This window comes from Oncorhynchus mykiss, chromosome 6 (genome assembly GCF_013265735.2).
Source record: "Oncorhynchus mykiss isolate Arlee chromosome 6, USDA_OmykA_1.1, whole genome shotgun sequence".
Lineage (NCBI taxonomy): Eukaryota > Metazoa > Chordata > Actinopteri > Salmoniformes > Salmonidae > Oncorhynchus > Oncorhynchus mykiss.
Window position 1 is genome coordinate 32,857,906 of NC_048570.1, and position 24,118 is coordinate 32,882,023.

The 24,118-nt window shown below is 50.1% G+C and overlaps 1 protein-coding gene across 1 annotated transcript in view; it reads left to right on the top strand.

Moving 5' to 3' along the window:
* LOC110525789 (phosphatidylinositol 4-phosphate 5-kinase type-1 beta) overlaps positions 1 to 24,118 on the top strand; it is a 111,236-nt gene that overhangs the window by 85,323 nt on the left and 1,795 nt on the right. Inside the window, exons 10-14 of the mRNA XM_036979937.1 lie at positions 9,217 to 9,265; positions 9,395 to 9,479; positions 11,815 to 11,970; positions 15,126 to 15,243; positions 22,895 to 23,024. Coding sequence (XP_036835832.1) covers positions 9,217 to 9,265; positions 9,395 to 9,479; positions 11,815 to 11,970; positions 15,126 to 15,243; positions 22,895 to 23,024 — 538 coding nt within the window. The remainder of the gene's footprint in view (positions 1 to 9,216; positions 9,266 to 9,394; positions 9,480 to 11,814; positions 11,971 to 15,125; positions 15,244 to 22,894; positions 23,025 to 24,118) is intronic.

The following is a 24,118-nucleotide window of genomic DNA, read 5'->3' on the forward strand; positions in this document are numbered from 1 at the left end:
GGAGAGAGTAGAGACGCAGAGGGAGAGAGTAGAGACGCAGAGGGAGAGAGTAGAGACGCAGAGGGAGAGAGTAGAGACGCAGAGGGAGAGAGTAGAGACGCAGAGGGAGAGAGTAGAGACGCAGAGGGAGAGAGTAGAGACGCAGAGGGAGAGAGTAGAGACGCAGAGGGAGAGAGTAGAGACGCAGAGGGAGAGAGTAGAGACGCAGAGGGAGAGAGAAGAGAGGCAGAGGGAAAGAGAAGAGAGACAGAAGAGCGAGAGAGACAGCAGAGGGAGAGAGAGACAGCAGAGGGAGAGAGAGACAGCAGAGGGAGAGAGAGACAGCAGAGGGAGAGAGAGACGCAGAGGGAGAGAGAGACGCAGAGGGAGAGAGAGACGCAGAGGGAGAGAGAGACGCAGAGGGAGAGAGAGACGCAGAGGGAGAGAGAGACGCAGAGGGAGAGAGAGACGCAGAGGGAGAGAGAGACGCAGAGGGAGAGAGAGACGCAGAGGGAGAGAGAGACGCAGAGGGAGAGAGAGACGCAGAGGGAGAGAGAGACGCAGAGGGAGAGAGAGACGCAGAGGGAGAGAGAGACGCAGAGGGAGAGAGAGACGCAGAGGGAGAGAGAGACGCAGAGGGAGAGAGAGACGCAGAGGGAGAGAGAGACGCAGAGGGAGAGAGAGACGCAGAGGGAGAGAGAGACGCAGAGGGAGAGAGAGACGCAGAGGGAGAGAGAGACGCAGAGGGAGAGAGAGACGCAGAGGGAGAGAGAGACGCAGAGGGAGAGAGAGACGCAGAGGGAGAGAGAGACGCAGAGGGAGAGAGAGACGCAGAGGGAGAGAGAGACGCAGAGGGAGAGAGAGACGCAGAGGGAGAGAGAGACGCAGAGGGAGAGAGAGACGCAGAGGGAGAGAGAGACGCAGAGGGAGAGAGAGACGCAGAGGGAGAGAGAGACGCAGAGGGAGAGAGAGACGCAGAGGGAGAGAGAGACGCAGAGGGAGAGAGAGACGCAGAGGGAGAGAGAGACGCAGAGGGAGAGAGAGACGCAGAGGGAGAGAGAGACGCAGAGGGAGAGAGAGACGCAGAGGGAGAGAGAGACGCAGAGGGAGAGAGAGACGCAGAGGGAGAGAGAGACGCAGAGGGAGAGAGAGACGCAGAGGGAGAGAGAGACGCAGAGGGAGAGAGAGACGCAGAGGGAGAGAGAGACGCAGAGGGAGAGAGAGACGCAGAGGGAGAGAGAGACGCAGAGGGAGAGAGAGACGCAGAGGGAGAGAGAGACGCAGAGGGAGAGAGAGACGCAGAGGGAGAGAGAGACGCAGAGGGAGAGAGAGACGCAGAGGGAGAGAGAGACGCAGAGGGAGAGAGAGACGCAGAGGGAGAGAGAGACGCAGAGGGAGAGAGAGACGCAGAGGGAGAGAGAGACGCAGAGGGAGAGAGAGACGCAGAGGGAGAGAGAGACGCAGAGGGAGAGAGAGACGCAGAGGGAGAGAGAGACGCAGAGGGAGAGAGAGACGCAGAGGGAGAGAGAGACGCAGAGGGAGAGAGAGACGCAGAGGGAGAGAGAGACGCAGAGGGAGAGAGAGACGCAGAGGGAGAGAGAGACGCAGAGGGAGAGAGAGACGCAGAGGGAGAGAGAGACGCAGAGGGAGAGAGAGACGCAGAGGGAGAGAGAGACGCAGAGGGAGAGAGAGACGCAGAGGGAGAGAGAGACGCAGAGGGAGAGAGAGACGCAGAGGGAGAGAGAGACGCAGAGGGAGAGAGAGACGCAGAGGGAGAGAGAGACGCAGAGGGAGAGAGAGACGCAGAGGGAGAGAGAGACGCAGAGGGAGAGAGAGACGCAGAGGGAGAGAGAGACGCAGAGGGAGAGAGAGACGCAGAGGGAGAGAGAGACGCAGAGGGAGAGAGAGACGCAGAGGGAGAGAGAGACGCAGAGGGAGAGAGAGACGCAGAGGGAGAGAGAGACGCAGAGGGAGAGAGAGACGCAGAGGGAGAGAGAGACGCAGAGGGAGAGAGAGACGCAGAGGGAGAGAGAGACGCAGAGGGAGAGAGAGACGCAGAGGGAGAGAGAGACGCAGAGGGAGAGAGAGACGCAGAGGGAGAGAGAGACGCAGAGGGAGAGAGAGACGCAGAGGGAGAGAGAGACGCAGAGGGAGAGAGAGACGCAGAGGGAGAGAGAGACGCAGAGGGAGAGAGAGACGCAGAGGGAGAGAGAGACGCAGAGGGAGAGAGAGACGCAGAGGGAGAGAGAGACGCAGAGGGAGAGAGAGACGCAGAGGGAGAGAGAGACGCAGAGGGAGAGAGAGACGCAGAGGGAGAGAGAGACGCAGAGGGAGAGAGAGACGCAGAGGGAGAGAGAGACGCAGAGGGAGAGAGAGACGCAGAGGGAGAGAGAGACGCAGAGGGAGAGAGAGACGCAGAGGGAGAGAGAGACGCAGAGGGAGAGAGAGACGCAGAGGGAGAGAGAGACGCAGAGGGAGAGAGAGACGCAGAGGGAGAGAGAGACGCAGAGGGAGAGAGAGACGCAGAGGGAGAGAGAGACGCAGAGGGAGAGAGAGACGCAGAGGGAGAGAGAGACGCAGAGGGAGAGAGAGAGACGCAGAGGGAGAGAGAGAGACGCAGAGGGAGAGAGAGAGACGCAGAGGGAGAGAGAGAGACGCAGAGGGAGAGAGAGAGACGCAGAGGGAGAGAGAGAGACGCAGAGGGAGAGAGAGAGACGCAGAGGGAGAGAGAGAGACGCAGAGGGAGAGAGAGAGACGCAGAGGGAGAGAGAGAGACGCAGAGGGAGAGAGAGAGACGCAGAGGGAGAGAGAGACGCAGAGGGAGAGAGAGACGCAGAGGGAGAGAGAGACGCAGAGGGAGAGAGAGACGCAGAGGGAGAGAGAGACGCAGAGGGAGAGAGAGACGCAGAGGGAGAGAGAGACGCAGAGGGAGAGAGAGACGCAGAGGGAGGGAGAGAGAGAGACGCAGAGGGAGGGAGAGAGAGAGACGCAGAGGGACGGAGAGAGAGAGACGCAGAGGGAGGGAGAGAGAAGAGACGCAGAGGGAGGGAGAGAGAAGAGACGCAGAGGGAGGGAGAGAGAAGAGACGCAGAGGGAGAGAGAAGAGACGCAGAGGGAGAGAGTAGAGACGCAGAGGGAGAGAGTAGAGACGCAGAGGGAGAGAGTAGAGACGCAGAGGGAGAGAGTAGAGACGCAGAGGGAGAGAGTAGAGACGCAGAGGGAGAGAGTAGAGACGCAGAGGGAAAGAGAAGAGAGGCAGAGGGAAAGAGAAGAGAGACAGAAGAGAGAGAGGCAGAAGAGCGAGAGAGACAGCAGAGGGAGAGAGAGACGCAGAGGGAGAGAGAGACGCAGAGGGAGAGAGAGACGCAGAGGGAGAGAGAGACGCAGAGGGAGAGAGAGACGCAGAGGGAGAGAGAGACGCAGAGGGAGAGAGAGACGCAGAGGGAGAGAGAGACGCAGAGGGAGAGAGAGACGCAGAGGGAGAGAGAGACGCAGAGGGAGAGAGAGACGCAGAGGGAGAGAGAGACGCAGAGGGAGAGAGAGACGCAGAGGGAGAGAGAGACGCAGAGGGAGAGAGACGCAGAGGGAGAGAGAGAGACGCAGAGGGAGAGAGAGACGCAGAGGGAGAGAGAGACGCAGAGGGAGAGAGAGACGCAGAGGGAGAGAGAGACGCAGAGGGAGAGAGAGACGCAGAGGGAGAGAGAGACGAGACGCAGAGGGAGAGAGAAGAGACGCAGAGGGAGGGAGAGAGAAGAGACGCAGAGGGAGGGAGAGAGAAGAGACGCAGAGGGAGGGAGAGAGAAGAGACGCAGAGGGAGGGAGAGAGAGAGACGCAGAGGGAGGGAGAGAGAGAGACGCAGAGGGAGGGAGAGAGAAGAGACGCAGAGGGAGGGAGAGAGAAGAGACGCAGAGGGAGAGAGTAGAGACGCAGAGGGAGAGAGAGACGCAGAGGGAGAGAGAGACGCAGAGGGAGAGAGAGACGCAGAGGGAGAGAGAGACGCAGAGGGAGAGAGAGACGCAGAGGGAGAGAGAGACGCAGAGGGAGAGAGAGACGCAGAGGGAGAGAGAGACGCAGAGGGAGGGAGAGACGCAGAGGGAGGGAGAGAGAGAGACGCAGAGGGAGGGAGAGAGAGACGCAGAGGGAGGGAGAGAGAGAGACGCAGAGGGAGGGAGAGAGAAGAGACGCAGAGGGAGGGAGAGAGAAGAGACGCAGAGGGAGGGAGAGAGAAGAGACGCAGAGGGAGGGAGAGAGAAGAGACGCAGAGGGAGGGAGAGAGAAGAGACGCAGAGGGAGGGAGAGAGAAGAGACGCAGAGGGAGGGAGAGAGAAGAGACGCAGAGGGAGGGAGAGAGAAGAGACGCAGAGGGAGAGAGAAGAGACGCAGAGGGAGAGAGAAGAGACGCAGAGGGAGAGAGTAGAGACGCAGAGGGAGAGAGTAGAGACGCAGAGGGAGAGAGAGACGCAGAGGGAGGGAGAAGAGACGCAGAGGGAGGGAGAAGAGACGCAGAGGGAGGGAGAGAGAGAGACGCAGAGGGAGGGAGAGAGAGAGACGCAGAGGGAGGGAGAGAGAAGAGACGCAGAGGGAGGGAGAGAGAAGAGACGCAGAGGGAGGGAGAGAGAAGAGACGCAGAGGGAGAGAGAAGAGACGCAGAGGGAGAGAGAAGAGACGCAGAGGGAGAGAGTAGAGACGCAGAGGGAGAGAGAGACGCAGAGGGAGAGAGAGACGCAGAGGGAGAGAGAGACGCAGAGGGAGAGAGAGACGCAGAGGGAGAGAGAGACGCAGAGGGAGAGAGAGACGCAGAGGGAGAGAGAAGAGACGCAGAGGGAGGGAGAAGAGACGCAGAGGGAGGGAGAGAGAGAGACGCAGAGGGAGGGAGAGAGAGAGACGCAGAGGGAGGGAGAGAGAAGAGACGCAGAGGGAGGGAGAGAGAAGAGACGCAGAGGGAGGGAGAGAGAAGAGACGCAGAGGGAGGGAGAGAGAAGAGACGCAGAGGGAGGGAGAGAGAAGAGACGCAGAGGGAGGGAGAGAGAAGAGACGCAGAGGGAGGGAGAGAGAAGAGACGCAGAGGGAGGGAGAGAGAAGAGACGCAGAGGGAGGGAGAGAGAAGAGACGCAGAGGGAGAGAGAAGAGACGCAGAGGGAGAGAGAAGAGACGCAGAGGGAGAGAGTAGAGACGCAGAGGGAGAGAGTAGAGACGCAGAGGGAGAGAGAAGAGACGCAGAGGGAGAGAGAAGAGACGCAGAGGGAGAGAGAAGAGACGCAGAGGGAGAGAGAAGAGACGCAGAGGGAGAGAGTAGAGACGCAGAGGGAGAGAGTAGAGACGCAGAGGGAGAGAGTAGAGACGCAGAGGGAGAGAGTAGAGACGCAGAGGGAGAGAGTAGAGACGCAGAGGGAGAGAGTAGAGACGCAGAGGGAGAGAGTAGAGACGCAGAGGGAGAGAGTAGAGACGCAGAGGGAGAGAGTAGAGACGCAGAGGGAGAGAGTAGAGACGCAGAGGGAGAGAGTAGAGACGCAGAGGGAGAGAGTAGAGACGCAGAGGGAGAGAGAAGAGACGCAGAGGGAAAGAGAAGAGAGACAGAGGGAAAGAGAAGAGAGACAGAAGAGAGAGAGAGGCAGAAGAGCGAGAGAGACAGCAGAGGGAGAGAGAGACAGCAGAGGGAGAGAGAGACAGCAGAGGGAGAGAGAGACGCAGAGGGAGAGAGTAGAGACGCAGAGGGAGAGAGTAGAGACGCAGTGGGAGAGAGTAGAGACGCAGTGGGAGAGAGTAGAGACGCAGAGGGAGAGAGTAGAGACGCAGAGGGAGAGAGTAGAGACGCAGAGGGAGAGAGTAGAGACGCAGAGGGAGAGAGTAGAGACGCAGAGGGAGAGAGTAGAGACGCAGAGGGAAAGAGAAGAGACGCAGAGGGAAAGAGAAGAGAGACAGAAGAGAGAGAGAGACAGCAGAGGGAGAGAGAGACAGCAGAGGGAGAGAGAGACAGCAGAGGGAGAGAGAGACGCAGAGGGAGAGAGAGACGCAGAGGGAGAGAGAGACGCAGAGGGAGAGAGAGACGCAGAGGGAGAGAGAGACGCAGAGGGAGAGAGAGACGCAGAGGGAGAGAGAGACGCAGAGGGAGAGAGAGACGCAGAGGGAGAGAGAGACGCAGAGGGAGAGAGAGACGCAGAGGGAGAGAGAGACGCAGAGGGAGAGAGAGACGCAGAGGGAGAGAGAGACGCAGAGGGAGAGAGAGACGCAGAGGGAGAGAGTAGAGACGCAGAGGGAGAGAGTAGAGACGCAGAGGGAGAGAGTAGAGACGCAGAGGGAGAGAGTAGAGACGCAGAGGGAGAGAGTAGAGACGCAGAGGGAGAGAGTAGAGACGCAGAGGGAGAGAGTAGAGACGCAGAGGGAGAGAGTAGAGACGCAGAGGGAGAGAGTAGAGACGCAGAGGGAGAGAGTAGAGACGCAGAGGGAGAGAGTAGAGACGCAGAGGGAGAGAGTAGAGACGCAGAGGGAGAGAGTAGAGACGCAGAGGGAGAGAGTAGAGACGCAGAGGGAGAGAGTAGAGACGCAGTGGGAGAGAGTAGAGACGCAGAGGGAGAGAGTAGAGACGCAGAGGGAGAGAGTAGAGACGCAGAGGGAGAGAGTAGAGACGCAGAGGGAGAGAGAAGAGACGCAGAGGGAAAGAGAAGAGAGACAGAGGGAAAGAGAAGAGAGACAGAAGAGAGAGAGAGGCAGAAGAGCGAGAGAGACAGCAGAGGGAGAGAGAGACAGCAGAGGGAGAGAGAGACAGCAGAGGGAGAGAGAGACGCAGAGGGAGAGAGAGACGCAGAGGGAGAGAGAGACGCAGAGGGAGAGAGAGACGCAGAGGGAGAGAGAGACGCAGAGGGAGAGAGAGACGCAGAGGGAGAGAGAGACGCAGAGGGAGAGAGAGACGCAGAGGGAGAGAGAGACGCAGAGGGAGAGAGAGACGCAGAGGGAGAGAGAGACGCAGAGGGAGAGAGAGACGCAGAGGGAGAGAGAGACGCAGAGGGAGAGAGAGACGCAGAGGGAGAGAGAGACGCAGAGGGAGAGAGAGACGCAGAGGGAGAGAGAGACGCAGAGGGAGAGAGAGACGCAGAGGGAGAGAGTAGAGACGCAGAGGGAGAGAGTAGAGACGCAGAGGGAGAGAGTAGAGACGCAGAGGGAGAGAGTAGAGACGCAGAGGGAGAGAGTAGAGACGCAGAGGGAGAGAGTAGAGACGCAGAGGGAGAGAGTAGAGACGCAGAGGGAGAGAGTAGAGACGCAGAGGGAGAGAGTAGAGACGCAGAGGGAGAGAGTAGAGACGCAGAGGGAGAGAGTAGAGACGCAGAGGGAGAGAGTAGAGACGCAGAGGGAGAGAGTAGAGACGCAGTGGGAGAGAGTAGAGACGCAGAGGGAGAGAGTAGAGACGCAGAGGGAGAGAGTAGAGACGCAGAGGGAGAGAGTAGAGACGCAGAGGGAGAGAGTAGAGACGCAGAGGGAGAGAGAAGAGACGCAGAGGGAAAGAGAAGAGAGACAGAGGGAAAGAGAAGAGAGACAGAAGAGAGAGAGAGGCAGAAGAGCGAGAGAGACAGCAGAGGGAGAGAGAGACAGCAGAGGGAGAGAGAGACAGCAGAGGGAGAGAGAGACAGCAGAGGGAGAGAGAGACGCGGAGGGAGAGAGAGACGCGGAGGGAGAGAGAGACGCGGAGGGAGAGAGAGACGCGGAGGGAGAGAGAGACGCGGAGAGAGAGAGAGACGCAGAGGGAGAGAGAGACGCAGAGGGAGAGAGAGACGCAGAGGGAGAGAGAGACGCAGAGGGAGAGAGAGACGCAGAGGGAGAGAGAGACGCAGAGGGAGAGAGAGACGCAGAGGGAGAGAGAGACGCAGAGGGAGAGAGAGACGCAGAGGGAGAGAGAGACGCAGAGGGAGAGAGAGACGCAGAGGGAGAGAGAGACGCAGAGGGAGAGAGAGACGCAGAGGGAGAGAGAGACGCAGAGGGAGAGAGAGACGCAGAGGGAGAGAGAGACGCAGAGGGAGAGAGAGACGCAGAGGGAGGGAGAGACGCAGAGGGAGGGAGGGAGAGACGCAGAGGGAGGGAGAGAGAAGAGACGCAGAGGGAGGGAGAGAGAAGAGACGCAGAGGGAGGGAGAGAGAAGAGACGCAGAGGGAGGGAGAGAGAAGAGACGCAGAGGGAGGGAGAGAGAAGAGACGCAGAGGGAGGGAGAAGAGACGCAGAGGGAGAGAGTAGAGACGCAGAGGGAGAGAGTAGAGACGCAGAGGGAGAGAGTAGAGACGCAGAGGGAGAGAGAAGAGACGCAGAGGGAGAGAGTAGAGACGCAGAGGGAGAGTGTAGAGACGCAGAGGGAGAGAGTAGAGACGCAGTGGGAGAGAGTAGAGACGCAGAGGGAGAGAGGAGAGAGTAGAGACGCAGAGGGAGAGAGTAGAGACGAAGAGGGAGAGAGTAGAGACGCAGAGGGAGAGAGTAGAGACGCAGAGGGAGAGAGTAGAGACGCAGAGGGAGAGAGTAGAGACGCAGAGGGAGAGAGTAGAGACGCAGAGGGAGAGAGTAGAGACGCAGAGGGAGAGAGTAGAGACGCAGAGGGAGAGAGTAGAGACGCAGAGGGAGAGAGTAGAGACGCAGAGGGAGAGAGTAGAGACGCAGAGGGAGAGAGTAGAGACGCAGAGGGAGAGAGTAGAGACGCAGAGGGAGAGAGTAGAGACGCAGAGGGAAAGAGAAGAGAGGCAGAGGGAGAGAGAGACAGCAGAGGGAGAGAGAGACGCAGAGGGAGAAAAGGGAGAGAGAGACGCAGAGGGAGAAAAGGGAGAGAGAGACGCAGAGGGAGAAAAGGGAGAGTGATGCAGAGAGAAAGAGAGAGAGACGGAGACAGAGACATAAGCTCCTCAGTGTGAAAAGCCTCTAGCACCAGAGAGACAGTAGTGTCACTGTAACACTTTTCCCTGTTCTTATCTCAGCATCTCTAAGCTGACCTCAGGACCCGTCGGTTAGTGTCTTGGCTGGTTGTTACATAATGAGCACAATGTAATGGATAGCTTCATATTGTTACCCATATATATTTCCCTCCCTCACTATTTGGTGTTTGCCTGCCTCAGCCCATCAGGGGAGCGTATTGCAAAACATGAACGTAATATCGCTGTGGTTCCTGTTCTGTGTTTGGTGCCAAAATGAAGGCTCTCAGGTTCTGGATGTTGGGGGGTTTGTTGCATTACGTTTGTGCCAAGGCTTCTTTTTTTCTACCTCAGATTCATTAAGAAGTTGGAGCACTCGTGGAAAGCCCTGGTCTACGACGGCGTAAGTTGATATACTGCAAATCTGATCCACGTGTCCTTCTGGATACACACCATTCATAGGTTCCTTTCTTATTGATCTCAAATAGCCCTCTCTGATAAATGCTTGTATTGTCTTCTGTTCTGTCCTCAGGACTCTGTCTCAGTGCACAGGCCTGGTTTCTATGCCAACCGATTCCTCAAGTTCATGAGCACTTCGGTGTTCCGGAAGACTCAGAGTAAGTCTGCTGGCTCTTGTTCCTCAGTCCCCTATGAAAGGGACACCTGTATTTATGTTAGGACTTTCAACTGGCACACGTGCCAGGCACTGGGACCAGGAAGGATGGCCTGTGGGAGGTTTGAGTAAAAAAAAAAAAAAAAAAAATTTAAGTGTGTAGAATGGACCTAATATATTTTGTAATAACTGTGCTTTTTCTGGCCCGCAAATTGATTTTGACAAAAAAAATGTTAAAAAAAGAGTCTGTGCGGCCCTCCGTTGAATTTCGAAATCCCAATGTGGCCCTCGAGCCAAAACATTTGTCCACACCAGAGACTGAGACAGGTTAGTCTTTCGGTGTGGCACGTACAGTTTAGTCAACTGTAAACTATTGGAAATCTAATGTTTGTACAGATTCCTAGTTTTATTTGTTTGTTACCTGCAATATCAGGTGATTGTGGAGTGGATGTGATTTATAGACGCTTTAAGTCAGCTTTTCCCAAACTCTGTCCTGGGGACCCGAAGGGGTACGTGTTTTTAAGTTTTTGCCCTAGAACTACACAGCTGATTTCAAATAATCACAGCTTGATGTTGAACAAAACCGAACCTTCCAGTAAATATATAGAAGTAGCTGTGTTGAAAGCTACAACACAGCTGTGTCGATGTACAGTATACATTTCTCCTGTGAGAGGAAGTGATTGTGTGTTACCAGTGTAGTGTGTGTAGAACAGGTTTGTTATGTTGACGATCGAGTGGCACATACACACTGTTGTCAGTCAGTTAAATGGGTCAAGTTTAAAACCCTTCCTCAGCTCTTCTGTCTGTGCTTTCAGGTCACACTGACATACTGATATACACTGAGTGTACAAAACATGAGGAACAGCTTCCTAATATTGAGTTGCACCCCCTTTTGCCCTCAGAACTGCCTGAATTTGTCAGGGCATGGACTTGAAAGCATTCCAAATGGTTGCTGGCCCATGTTGACTCCAATGCTTCTCACAGTTGTCAAGTTGGCTGGATGTCCTTTGGGTGGTGGACCTTTCTTGATACACGCCGGAAACTGTTGAGCATGAAAAACCCAGCAGCGTTGCAGTTCTTGTCACACTCAAACCGGTGCGCCTGAGACATACCACCACATCCCGTTCAAAGGCACTTCAATATTTTGTCTTGCCCATTCACCCTCTGAATGGCACACATACACACTCCATAGCTCAACTGTCTCAAGGCTTAAAAATCCTTCTTTAATCTCTCCTTCCCTTCATCGACACTGATTGAAGTGGATTTAACAGGTGACATCAATAAGGGATCATAGCTTTCACCTGGCCAGTCTGTCATGGAAGGGCAGGTGTTCCTAATGTTTTGTACACTCAGTGTAGATTCCTGACATTGGTTCTCAATGATGTTAAATCGTTTTTGTTCTGTATTTTGTTATTTTACCAAACAAAATACTTTTCATTTTACCAGACGCTCTTATCCAGACCAATGTACAGGAGCAATTAGGGTTGAGTGCCTTACTCAAGGGCACATCGACAGATTGTTTTACCTGGTCGGCGAGGGGATTCCAACCAGCAGCCTTTCAATTACTGGCCCATCGCTCTTAGCCACTAGGATAACTGCCGGGCTTTTCCCAGAAATAGCTTGTTGTTTTCAGAGAGGAAATGGTTGCCCTCTGCCCCATGTTTGGGTGGTGGCCATGACAGCCCCCTAGTGGTGGTAATGTGGGAATCAATTTAAGGGGCTGAAGCCCCCCTCACTTCAGGGTTTTGACTTGGGGGAATATTTTATGTCAAGATGATATAAAGCAGTGTTACGTAACAGTGTGGACCGCTAATTAAATGAAGATGGTTTCTGTGATGATTTGGGATTTAGCTGCCTGGTATTATCATGCCAATGCTTCTGCAGTTAGATACGATGGGGAGAGGATTTCATGCTCTGCTTGGGAGTCGGAATGGAACGTCTGAGGGACAGTTGTGTAATAATTAATATGCGTTAACAGTTTGATATTTTTACTGCTAATTTGGGACAGACGCTCCGAGCCTGATTATGCACGATAATGGTTGCAATCAGGATAATCTGTTCCCTCCATCTCTCCCTATTTCTCTCTTGCTTTCTCTCCCCTACCCACTCACTCACTCCCCTACCCACTCACTCTCTCCCCTACCCACTCCCTCTCTCCCCTACCCACGGTCTCCTCTTGTTCCTTATTTTCCTCTCTTCCTTCCCTCCTCTTTTCTTCTCTCTTCCCCCACCACTCATTTACCCCTCCTCTCTCTCTTTCTCTCTCTCTTTCTCTCTCTGTGTCTCTCTCTGTTTCTCTCTCTCTGTTTCTCTCTCTCTCTCTCTGTTTCTCTTTGCAGCCATTCGGTTCTCCCCTTCTAAGAGAGCACGTACATCCATCCCTGCTCTGAAGTCGTTCTCTCAGGAAATCCTGTCTTCTCAGAAGGAGGAGAACGAGGAGGAGAGTCGGGACAGGCTGGGAGGAGCACGCAGTCTGGCCAGTCTAGACGGGCAAGGTAGACCAGCAGCACACATTTATGTGTTTTATTTCCCTTTGGAGGTTGAGCCAAAAGCACCAAACAGGAGTCACTTTCGCTCCCCAGATCTGTCATGTAGAACACACCTCTATGTCTGGATAGAACCACTTGGTCCACATAAACAGGTCCTTCACTAGCGCCATAAAACTGTCTCCTGTCCACCTCCAGGCCTCAATGAAATGTTGCCTCACCGGAATGATAGCCCAGCCCTGTTATTACAGCCAGCCCGTTTTGTGTGCGTGTGTGTGTGCGCGCGACTGAGTGAGCATTATCAACAAGTTCTCATTATCACTCGCTCTTTGTCTCTTGGGGATCCATTATCAGGCCTGACTCCAGTGATGGGGGTGTATATGGCTGGCTGAGTTAGAATCAGGACCCTGTCAGCAGTGACGGGGGTGTATATGGCTGGCTGAGTTAGAATCAGGACCCTGTCAGCAGTGATGGGGGTGTATATGGCTGGCTGAGTTAGAATCAGGACCCTGTCAGCAGTGATGGGGGTGTATATGGCTGGCTGAGTTAGAATCAGGACCCTGTCAGCAGTGACGGGGGCGTATATGGCTGGCTGAGTTAGAATCAGGACCCTGTCAGCAGTGATGGGGGTGTATATGGCTGGCTGAGTTAGAATCAGGACCCTGTCAGCAGTGATGGGGGTGTATATGGCTGGCTGAGTTAGAATCAGGACCCTGTCAGCAGTGACGGGGGTGTATATGGCTGGCTGAGTTAGAATCAGGACCCTGTCAGCAGTGACGGGGGTGTATATGGCTGGCTGAGTTAGAATCAGGACCCTGTCAGCAGTGACGGGGGTGTATATGGCTGGCTGAGTTAGAATCAGGACCCTGTCAGCAGTGATGGGGGTGTATATGGCTGGCTGAGTTAGAATCAGGACCCTGTCAGCAGTGATGGGGGTGTATATGGCTGGCTGAGTTAGAATCAGGACCCTGTCAGCAGTGACGGGGGTGTATATGGCTGGCTGAGTTAGAATCAGGACCCTGTCAGCAGTGACGGGGGTGTATATGGCTGGCTGAGTTAGAATCAGGACCCTGTCAGCAGTGATGTGGGTGTATATGGCTGGCTGAGTTAGAATCAGGACCCTGTCAGCAGTGATGTGGGTGTATATGGCTGGCTGGGTTAGAATCAGGACCCTGTCAGCAGTGATGGGGGTGTATATGACTGGCTGAGTTAGAATCAGGACCCTGTCAGCAGTAGCCACTAAGCTTTCGTAACTCTGACCTTCCTTCCTCTGTAACACCACTGTTGGCCAATATTACAGGAAGAGAAGAGGGTGTGGACTTCTGAATAAGGCTGAGGGAAGTCTTGGTTTATATTGCAACATGGCTTCTTTAGTTAATTGGAAATCCTATTTTGTTTCCTGTTTTAACTCAACAACACCCTGGTACATTATGTACAACCGTCACATAACATACCATGTACCCCGTCCACGGGTGATTTCATTTGGCCCCCAGAAGTGTTTTTGTTCGGGGGGGGGGGGACTGTAAAAACACCAGCAAATCAACTCCAAGTGATGTTGATCTGTTCTAAAGTATCCCCACGCACCATAGAGAGACATATATAAATGTAAGGTTTTAAATGATTGTTTTCATCAAATATTCATCTAGAGGATGATCCCTTCCGTGAAGCAAATTAAAGGTTTCAATTTGAATAGCTTCCTCTATTCCAGTTAACCAATTCTACTCATACTATTCCAGTTAACCAATTCTACTCATACTATTCCAGTTAACCAATTCTACTCATACTATTCCAGTTAACCAATTATACTCATACTATTCCAGTTAACCAATTCTACTCATACTATTCCAGTTAACCAATTCTACTCATACTATTCCAGTTAACCAATTCTACTCATACTATTTGAATAGCTTACTCTATTCCAGTTAACCAATTCTACTCATACTATTTGAATAGCTTACTCTATTCCAGTTAACCAATTCTACTCATACTATTTGAATAGCTTACTCTATTCCAGTTAACCAATTCTACTCATACTATTTGAATAGCTTACTCTATTCCAGTTAACCAATTCTACTCATACTATTTGAATAGCTTACTCTATTCCAGTTAACCAATTCTACTCATACTATTTGAATAGCTTACTCTATTCCAGTTAACCAATTCTACTCATACTATTTGAATAGCTTACTCTATTCCAGTTAACCAATTCTACTCATACTATTTGAATAGCTTACTCTATTCCAGTTAACCAATTCTACTCATACTATTTGAATAGCTTACTCTATTCCAGTTAACCAATTCTACTCATACTATTCCAGTTAACCAATTCTACTCATACTATTCCAGTTAACCAATTCTACTCATACTATTCCAGTTAACCAATTCTACTCATACTATTTGAATAGCTTACTCTATTCCAGTTAACCAATTCTACTCATACTATTCCAGTTAACCAATTCTACTCATACTATTCCAGTTAACCAATTCTACTCATACTATTCCAGTTAACCAATTCTACTCATACTATTCCAGTTAACCAATTCTACTCATACTATTTGAATAGCTTACTCTATTCCAGTTAACCAATTCTACTCATACTATTCCAGTTAACCAATTCTACTCATACTATTCCAGTTAACCAATTCTACTCATACTATTCCAGTTAACCAATTCTACTCATACTATTCCAGTTAACCAATTCTACTCATACTATTTTGAGGGATAGAAGGTTGATGCAGGGACACTTACATAATTGTTTTATTCACACTTTATTATCTCATCTAATTAGACTAAATCAAACACACACGTTCTGTCCTGTGGGTCCAACTGTCTTTAGACCAATAGTACAGCAGCGTTTATAGATTGACTGACTGAAGGCATTATCACTGAGATCATGGCTTTGTTTTTGTTTATCACTGAGGTCATGGCTTTGTGTTTGTCTCTCAGTGAGGTCATGGCTTTGTGTTTGTCTCTCAGTGAGCTCATGGCTTTGTGTTTGTCTCTCAGTGAGCTCATGGCTTTGTGTTTGTCTCTCAGTGAGCTCATGGCTTTGTGTTTGTCTCTCAGTGAGCTCATGGCTTTGTTTGTCTCTCAGTGAGGTCATGGCTTTGGGTTTGTCTCTCAGTGAGCTCATGGCTTTGTGTGTGTTTGTGTGTTTCTCCCAGTGTTTGGCTCCTACCTGCGTCCTGACCTCGTCCCTGACACCCCGTCCTTCTACGAGGGCTCCTCCATGGGAACCATCTCCTCCATCTTTGTCAACCTGGAGACCCAGTCTGAAGAAAGGTACCTCTATCTGCTGTCTACCTCTGTTTCCTCTAGACCTTCCATGTCTCCCCTCCATCCCTCTACCTGAAGACTCCCCTTCCAGTTCTACCTGTCTTCTCAAAGGCCCAATTCCAAATGGATATATTTACACCCTTGTGTAAATATTGGCAACAATGATTTTGACCTGGGACACCAGGTGAGTGAACAATTGAGCTAATTAATGACGGAACCAACAAACCCTCCAGATCAGGTCAGCAGCAGAGCCCCTGAGTTGATCAGCCCTGCCTCCCATAGGGATTTCCCTGAGGGGAGAGTGTGATGTAGATGATAACAGGTTAGACACACTGAGCTACCTGGGAGGCCTGAGGGAAAACATAGGACTCTGCCCCCACACGTTGTGGTGACGAGCCACATGGAACAGGTGACTCAGATTTGTCAGGCTTTGTGACAGTTTCCACTAAAGATGCCCAGGAAGACCTGCTGGGAAGACCTGCTGAGAAGACCTGCTGAGAAGACCTGCTCAACATGCATTGAGTTCAGATGCAGTGCAGTCCATAAACCATGGACTTAAAATTCTAATCTCCCTCTAGAAAGAACCGTTTCTTCTCCTCTCATCTCATCTCTCCCCCCAGCCCTCTCTCTCTGTCTGTCTGTCTGTCTGTCCAGTAGTCTGTTTCTTCTCCTCTCATCTCCCCCAGCCCTCTCCGTCTGTCTGTCCAGTAGTCTGTTTCTTCTCCTCTCATCTCCCCCAGCCCTCTCCGTCTGTCTGTCCAGTAGTCTGTTTCTTCTCCTCTCATCTCCCCCAGCCCTCTCCGTCTGTCTGTCCAGTAGTCTGTTTCTTCTCCTCTCATCTCCCCCAGCCCTCTGTCTGTCTGTCCAGTAGTCTGTTTCTTCTCCTCTCATCTCCCCCAGCCCTCTCCGTCTGTCTGTCCAGTAGTCTGTTTCTTCTCCTCTCATCTCCCCCCAGCCCTCTCCGTCTGTCCGTCCAGTAGTGTCAGGTTCTGACTCTAACTCAAAGCCTCCATTCTGAGGCCTGCCTGGTCTTGCTCCCTTCTCAGGCACCTGTCTGTTGCCCTCAATTGTTTTATTAATGTTTCATTAATATTTGACTCCAGGCTTTCAGAAGGTCTGATTAAGAGGCATTGTTCAGATGAAAAATTGTGTGATTTGCTGCCAGGGTGACTTTCCACTCTGTATATACTGTCAGTCAGTAACGTGTGTGTGTGTGTGTGTGTGTGTGTGTGTGTGTGTGTGTGTCATCTTTTAAGAGAGGTAGGCAATAACGTGCCATAAAATGGTAAACACATTCCTCAATTTAAGCAAAGTCAGGTGACTTTGTAAATGGCCTGTTTCAGATTTCACGCCAGCCCCATAGAGCCCCCTGCTGTTCACGATGCTGTGTTTTCATGGACATTTATTTTCCTACGTCAGGAGAAGATTATTTGGGGACTGTTTTTAGATGTCCACATAAAACAGAATGTCCCAGAATTCCCTGCCCTAGATTCACTCATATCCTGTTGTCTGAGTTCATAGACATAAACTTCCCCTAGAGAGACCTCTACAGCCAGACATCAGACATCACACAGTCAGACTGTTTCTCTCTACATCCCCTGAAGGTGTTTTTTTGTCTTTTTGATGCTGGATTCTTTGATTCAACATGCATTTAGCTACACCATCTGTATGGCCTGTTATGTTAGTGACATTTGCATACACAAAGCATTGCCTTTGCGACCATGAAAAAATAGTTGCATATCATATGTTTTTGTTGATAACTGTTTATCAATGATAAAACGTATTGCAAGTACTTTATACTTCAAAATGTTATGTTTATTCACTGTTTAAAGTACTTAGAGTAAACAAATCGGCTTGTCCCAGTAGTGATGTGTTGAGTTGTAGTGACATGTTTTGGGGATTTAGAGTCTTCACGTTTTACTGTCTTAAAATGAAGTTTTAAAAGGGATTCAATTAGTTGTTTTCCCTACACAACATGCTCAACATTTTCAGAGTGAACGATCATTTTAGGAAGTTGTCCTAATTAATACAAATAAAAAATAGAAAAGCAAGGATTTATTGATGTCTTCACACCCCAGAGTTCATAGTTGGTGGAGGCAGCTTTACACATCTGTGTATCGTTTTGAATAAGATTCTACAAACTTCGCACAACTCTTAGAGCAACATTTATCCATAATTTTTTTGCGAAATTGCTCAAGCTGAAGTTAATTTAAGTCTCCGGACTGAGACTGGACCACTCCGGGAACACGCAGCACCTCTTGGAAAGCCATTCTGGTGTCTTGGCATTAACATTTGTTTAATTGTCCCGCTGATAAATATGAACTATCCCAGGGTTACGTTTTCAGAAGGCTTTCCTCTTTCTTTTTACCTGGGCTTTGCTTCTTTCATACACTGCTCAAAAAAAATAAAGGGAACACTAAAATAACACATCCTAGATCTGAATGAATTAAATATTCTTATTAAATACTTTTTTCTTTACGTAGTTGAATGTGCTGACAACAAAATCACACAAAAATGATCAATGGAAATCAAATTTATCAACCCATGGAGGTCTGGATTTGGAGTCACACTCAAAATTAAAGTGGAAAACCACACTACAGGCTGATCCAACTTTGATGTAATGTCCTTAAAACAAGTCAAAATGAGGCTCAGTAGTGTGTGTGGCCTCCACGTGCCTGTATGACCTCCCTACAACGTCTGGGCATGCTCCTGATGAGGTGGCGGATGGTCTCCTCAGTGATCTCCTCCCAGACCGGGACTAATGCATCCGCCAACTCCTGGACAGTCTGTGGTGCAACGTGGGGTTGGTGGATGGAGCGAGACATGATGTCCCAGATGTGCTCAATTGGATTTAGGTCTGGGGAACGGGCGGGCCAGTCCATAGCATCAATGCCTTCCTCTTGCAGGAACTGCTGACACACTCCAGCCACATGAGGTCTAGCATTGTCTTGCATTAGGAGGAACCCAGGGCCAACCGCACCAGCATATGGTCTCACAAGGGGTCTGAGGATCTCATCTCGGTACCTAATGGCAGTCAGGCTACCTCTGGCGAGCACATGGAGGGCTGTGCAGCCCCCCAAAGAAATGCCACCCCACCCCACATCATGACTGACCCACCGCCAAACTGGTCATGCTGGAGGATGTTGCAGGCAGCAGAACGTTCTCCACTGCGTCTCCAGACTCTGTCACGTCTGTCACGTGCTCAGTGTGAACCTGCTTTCATCTGTGAAGAGCACAGGGCGCCAGTGGCGAATTTGCCAATCTTGGTGTTCTCTGGCAAATGCCAAACGTCCTGCACGGTGTTGGGCTGTAAGCACAACCCCCACCTGTGGATGTCGGGCCCTCATACCACCCTCATGGAGTCTGTTTCTGACCGTTTGAGCAGACACATGCACATTTGTGGCCTGCTGGAGGTCATTTTGCAGGGCTCTGGCACTGCTCCTCCTGCTCCTTCTTGCACAAAGGCGGAGGTAGCGGTCCTGCTGCTGGGTTGTTGCCCTCCTACGCCTCCTCCACGTCTCCTGATGTACTGGCCTGTCTCCTGGTAGCGCATCCATGCTCTGGACACTATGCTGACAGACACAGCAAACCTTCTTGCCACAGCTCGCATTGATGTGCCATCCTGGATGAGCTGCACTACCTGAGCCACTTATGTGGGTTGTAGACTCCGTCTCATGCTACCACTAGAGTGAAAGCACTGCCAGCATTCAAAAGTGACCAAAACATCAGCCAGGAAGCATAGGAACTGAGAAGTGGTCTGTGGTCACCACCTGCAGAACCACTCCTTTATTGGGGGTGTCTTGCTAATTGCCTATAATTTCCACCTGTTGTCTGTTCCATTTGCACAACAGCATGTGAAATTTATTGTCAATCATTGTTGCTTCCTAAGTGGACAGTTTGATTTCACAGAAGTGTGATTGACTTGGAGTTACATTGTTTTTCAGTCTCTCGGTCCCAGCTTTGATGCACCTGTACTGACCTCGCCTTCTGGATGATAGCGGGGTGAACAGGCAGTGGCTCGGGTGGTTGATGTCCTTGATGATCTTTATGGCCTTCCTGTGACATCGGGTGGTGTAGGTGTCCTGGAGGGCAGGTAGTTTGCCCCCGGTGATGCGTTGTGCAGACCTCACTACCCTCTGGAGAGCCTTACGGTTGAGGGCGGTGCAGTTGCCATACCAGGCGGTGATACAGCCCGCCAGGATGCTCTCGATTGTGCATCTGTAGAAGTTTGTGAGTGCTTTTGGTGACAAGCCAAATTTCTTCAGCCTCCTGAGGTTGAAGAGGCGCTGCTGCGCCTTCTTCACGATGCTGTCTGTGTGAGTGGACCAATTCAGTTTGTCTGTGATGTGTATGCCGAGGAACTTAAAACTTGCTACCCTCTCCACTACTGTTCCATCGATGTGGATAGGGGGGTGTTCCCTCTGCTGTTTCCTGAAGTCCACAATCAAATCAAATCAAATCAAATTTATTTTATATAGCCCTTCGTACATCAGCTGATATCTCAAAGTGCTGTACAGAAACCCAGCCTAAAACCCCAAACAGCAAGCAATGCAGGTGAAGAAGCACGGTGGCTAGGAAAAACTCCCTAGAAAGGCCAAAACCTAGGAAGAAACCTAGAGAGGAACCAGGCTATGTGGGGTGGCCAGTCCTCTTCTGGCTGTGCCGGGTGGAGATTATAACAAAACATGGTCAAGATGTTCAAATGTTCATAAATGACCAGCATGGTCGAATAATAATAAGGCAGAATAGTTGAAACTGGAGCAGCAGCACAGTCAGGTGGACTGGGGACAGCAAGGAGTCATCATGTCAGGTATTCCTGGGGCATGGTCCTAGGGCTCAGGTCCTCCGAGAGAGAGAAAGAAAGAGAGAATTAGAGAGAGCATATGTGGGATGGCCAGTCCTCTTCTGGCTGTGCCGGGTGGAGATTATAACAGAACATGGCTAAGATGTTCAAATGTTCATAAATGATCAGCATGGTCGAATAATAATAAGGCAGAACAGTTGAAACTGGAGCAGCAGCACAGCCAGGTGGACTGGGGACAGCAAGGAGTCATCATGTCAGGTAGTCCTGGGGCATGGTCCTAGGGCTCAGGTCCTCCGAGAGAGAGAAAGAGAGAAGGAGAGAATTAGAGAACGCACACTTAGATTCACACAGGACACCGAATAGGACAGGAGAAGTACTCCAGATATAACAAACTGACCCTAGCCCCCCGACACATAAACTACTGCAGCATAAATACTGGAGGCTGAGACAATCATCTCCTTAGTTTTGTTGACGTTGAGTGTGAGGTTATTTTCCTGACACCACACTCCGAGGGCCCTCACCTCCTCCCTGTAGGCCGTCTCGTCGTTGTTGGTAATCAAGCCTACCACTGTTGTGTCGTCCGCAAACTTGATGATTGAGTTGGAGGCGTGCGTGGCCACGCAGTCGTGGGTGAACAGGGAGTACAGGAGAGGGCTCAGAACGCACCCTTGTGGGGCCCCAGTGTTGAGGATCAGCGGGGAGGAGATGTTGTTGCCTACCCTCACCACCTGGGGGCGGCCCGTCAGGAAGTCCAGTACCCAGTTGCACAGGGCGGGGTCGAGACCCAGGGTCTCGAGCTTGATGACGAGCTTGGAGGGTACTATGGTGTTGAATGCTGAGCTGTAGTCGATGAACAGCATTCTCACATAGGTATTCCTCTTGTCCAGATGGGTTAGGGCAGTGTGCAGTGTGGTTGAGATTGCATCGTCTGTGGACCTATTTGGGCTTGAATTGAGATTATACTTTGTCTCTGTACTGGCGCTTAGCTTGTTTGATAGCCTTGCGGAGGGAATAGCTGCACTGTCATGTTACCAGACACCTTGCCCTGATTAAAAGCAGTGGTTCGCGCTTTCAGTTTCACACGAATGCTGCCATCAATCCACGGTTTCTGGTTAGGGAATGTTTTAATCGTTGCTATGGGAATGACATTTTCAACGCACGTTCTAATGAACTCGCACACCGAATCAGCGTATTCGTCAATGTTGTTATCTGACGCAATACGAAACATCTCCCAGTCCACGTGATGGAAGCAGTCTTGGAGTGTGGAGTCAGCTTGGTCGGACCAGCGTTGGACAGACCTCAGCGTGGGAGCCTCTTGTTTTAGTTTCTGTCTGTAGGCAGGGATCAACAAAATGGAGTCGTGGTCAGCTTTTATTATGAGTAGGCATTGCCAATTGGTTGATGATGTCATTGGAAACACTTATCTTCCTCCATTGTTTTTACTACAAAAAAAATGTAACGTGCCATTTTCACATATGTTGATGTTGGGGTGGTGCTGGAGATTATGAATAAAGGTCGCTGTTTCGAATCTCAGAGCCGACTGAATGAACAGATCTGATGTGTCCATGAGCGAGACACTTAACCCTAATTGCGCCTGTAAGTCACTCTGGAAAGAGCGTCTGCTAAGTGACTACAATGGGTGTGAAGACGTACGCAATCAATACATTTTTTTATTCATTTGGAAAATGTTCTATAATTTGTCTTTCTCTTTGAAAATGTGGAGTAGGTTGTGTAGATAGGTAAGAAAGAAATCCAATGTAAAGCTTTTAAGATTACATTTTAAGGCAGCAAAATGTGAAGACTGCAAGGGGTGTGTAGACTTTCACTACATACTGCATCTAGTATGTTGAATGCTAGAAAGTGAACAAAAGTTATTTTAATATATTGTATAGATCAATAAAAAGTAAGAAGGCTATTAAAATACCTACATTTTTTTTGAATAGCATAATGCGTCCACCAGTTTTATGTCATTGGTGTTACCACCTTGAAAATCCCTCGTTACCTATATACTGTACAAGGACCGTGAGCATACTCTCCAGTGGCAAACAGGGAAGGGGTCTATATTAAAGAAAAGTATTAGCTACTCACACCCTTTTACTATGTCATGAAGTCGAGGATTCCATAGATAATTTGGCGTGTCTAAATCCAAAGTGTCACTTGGTGTTAGTCAATTTAAATGAAGGGGAATAACATTGTGAGCTAAATTATTAATCATATCACCTCAGTAAATTATTTTTAAAGGATTGATAACCATAGATTTTAGCATGTGCAGCCTCCATTTCAGAAAATCCTTATTTTCTTAAAATCTCTCATTGGTGTTGTCATCATTTGTGTTACTACTCCTACATTTGTGGAACAATGTTATCATAGTGATAAAAAATATTTAAAGTCATTAAGCTACCATATTAGTTGATTTAGAATGGGAAGATATATTTACAAAATCTAGAAAAATGAAGTAAACATTTTTCCAAAAATGCCATGCCCAAATGCTACCATACTTCAAGAACGACCCCTTTATTTTGATCCACTTAATAAACAAAACCATATCGGCTTCATCCATACGGAACGCACTGGCCACCACACACCAGTTGTTACCAAGTTGTTACCAAGCCTCCACCTGGGAAGGAGTGTGTTAAGGAGTGTGTTATGTTATACTTTAGTTTCATCCCAAATATCACCCTATTCCCTACACAGTGCACTTCTTTTGACCAGAGCCCCAATGGGCCTTGTCAAAAGTAGTGCACTAGGGACAAAATAATGACACTATGTAGGGAATAGGATGCCATATTGGGACTCAGACTTTCTTTTGTATGTCTACTCATATGTGTCTCTGGTTCTCCTGTGTGCCTTTAGAGACGACATGGCGTCCAGCTCCACATTCACCCTGGAGGACAGCGCCATCTGTCTGACGTCAGAGCAGAGCACCATGGACGTAGAGGTGGACATGGACCAGGACGACGGCTCAGTGCTCGACATCTACTTAGTGAGTTCTCACCCACTGCGTGTGTCCCAAATGGCATCCTATTCCCTAAATAGTGCACTACATTTGACAAGTGCCCATATATAGTAGTGCACTATATAGGGAATATGGTGCCATTTGGGAGGGGCTGTGGTGGAGCGGTCTGAGAGCTTAAAGTCCCTCTGTGTCCACATCACTAAGGACCTATCATGGTCCATACACACCAACATAGTCATGAAGGGGGCACGACAATGCCACTTCCCCTTCTGCAGGCTGAAAAGATTTGGCATGGGCCCTCAGATCCTCAAAGTTCTACAGCTTCACCATTGAGAGCATCTTGACTGGCTGTATCATCGCTTGGTATGACAACTGCTTGGGCATTCCGACTGTAAGTCGCTACAGAGGGTAGTGTGTATGGCCCAGTACATCACTGGGGTCAAGCTCCCTGACATCCAGGACCTCCTATACCAGGCGGTGTCTGAGGAAAACCCTAAAAATTGTCAGACTCCAGCCACCCAAGTCCTAGACTGGGTTAATTTCTTTGCCACATTTTTTTGCAGTATTATTTTAGTGCCTTATTGCAAACAGGATGCTGGTTTTGGAATATTTGTATTCTTTACAGCCTTCCTTATTTTCCCTCTGTATTTTTTGTTTGTATTGTGGAGTAACTACAATTATCTCCTATCACTACCATTTAAACTCTGCAACTGTTTTAAAATCACCAATGGCCTCATGGTGAAATCCCTGAGTGGTTTCCTTCCTCTCTGGCAACGTATTGATACATCCTCCAGAGTGTAATTAATAACTGCACCATGCTCAAAGGGATATTCCATATCTGCATTTTTTTTATCACCAATCTACTAATAGGTGCCCTTCTTTGCGAACCATTCCAAACCCTCCATGGCCTTTGTGGCTGAATCTATGCTTGAAATCCACTGCTCGACTGAGGGACCTTACAATTATCTGTATGTGTGGTGTATAAAGATGGGGTAGTCATTTATAAATCATTGTTAAACAGTATTATTTCAGACAGAGTCCATGCAATTATTATGTAACTTGTTAAGAACATTTTAACTTATTTAGTTTTGACATGGGGGTTCAAGACATATCAGCTGTTT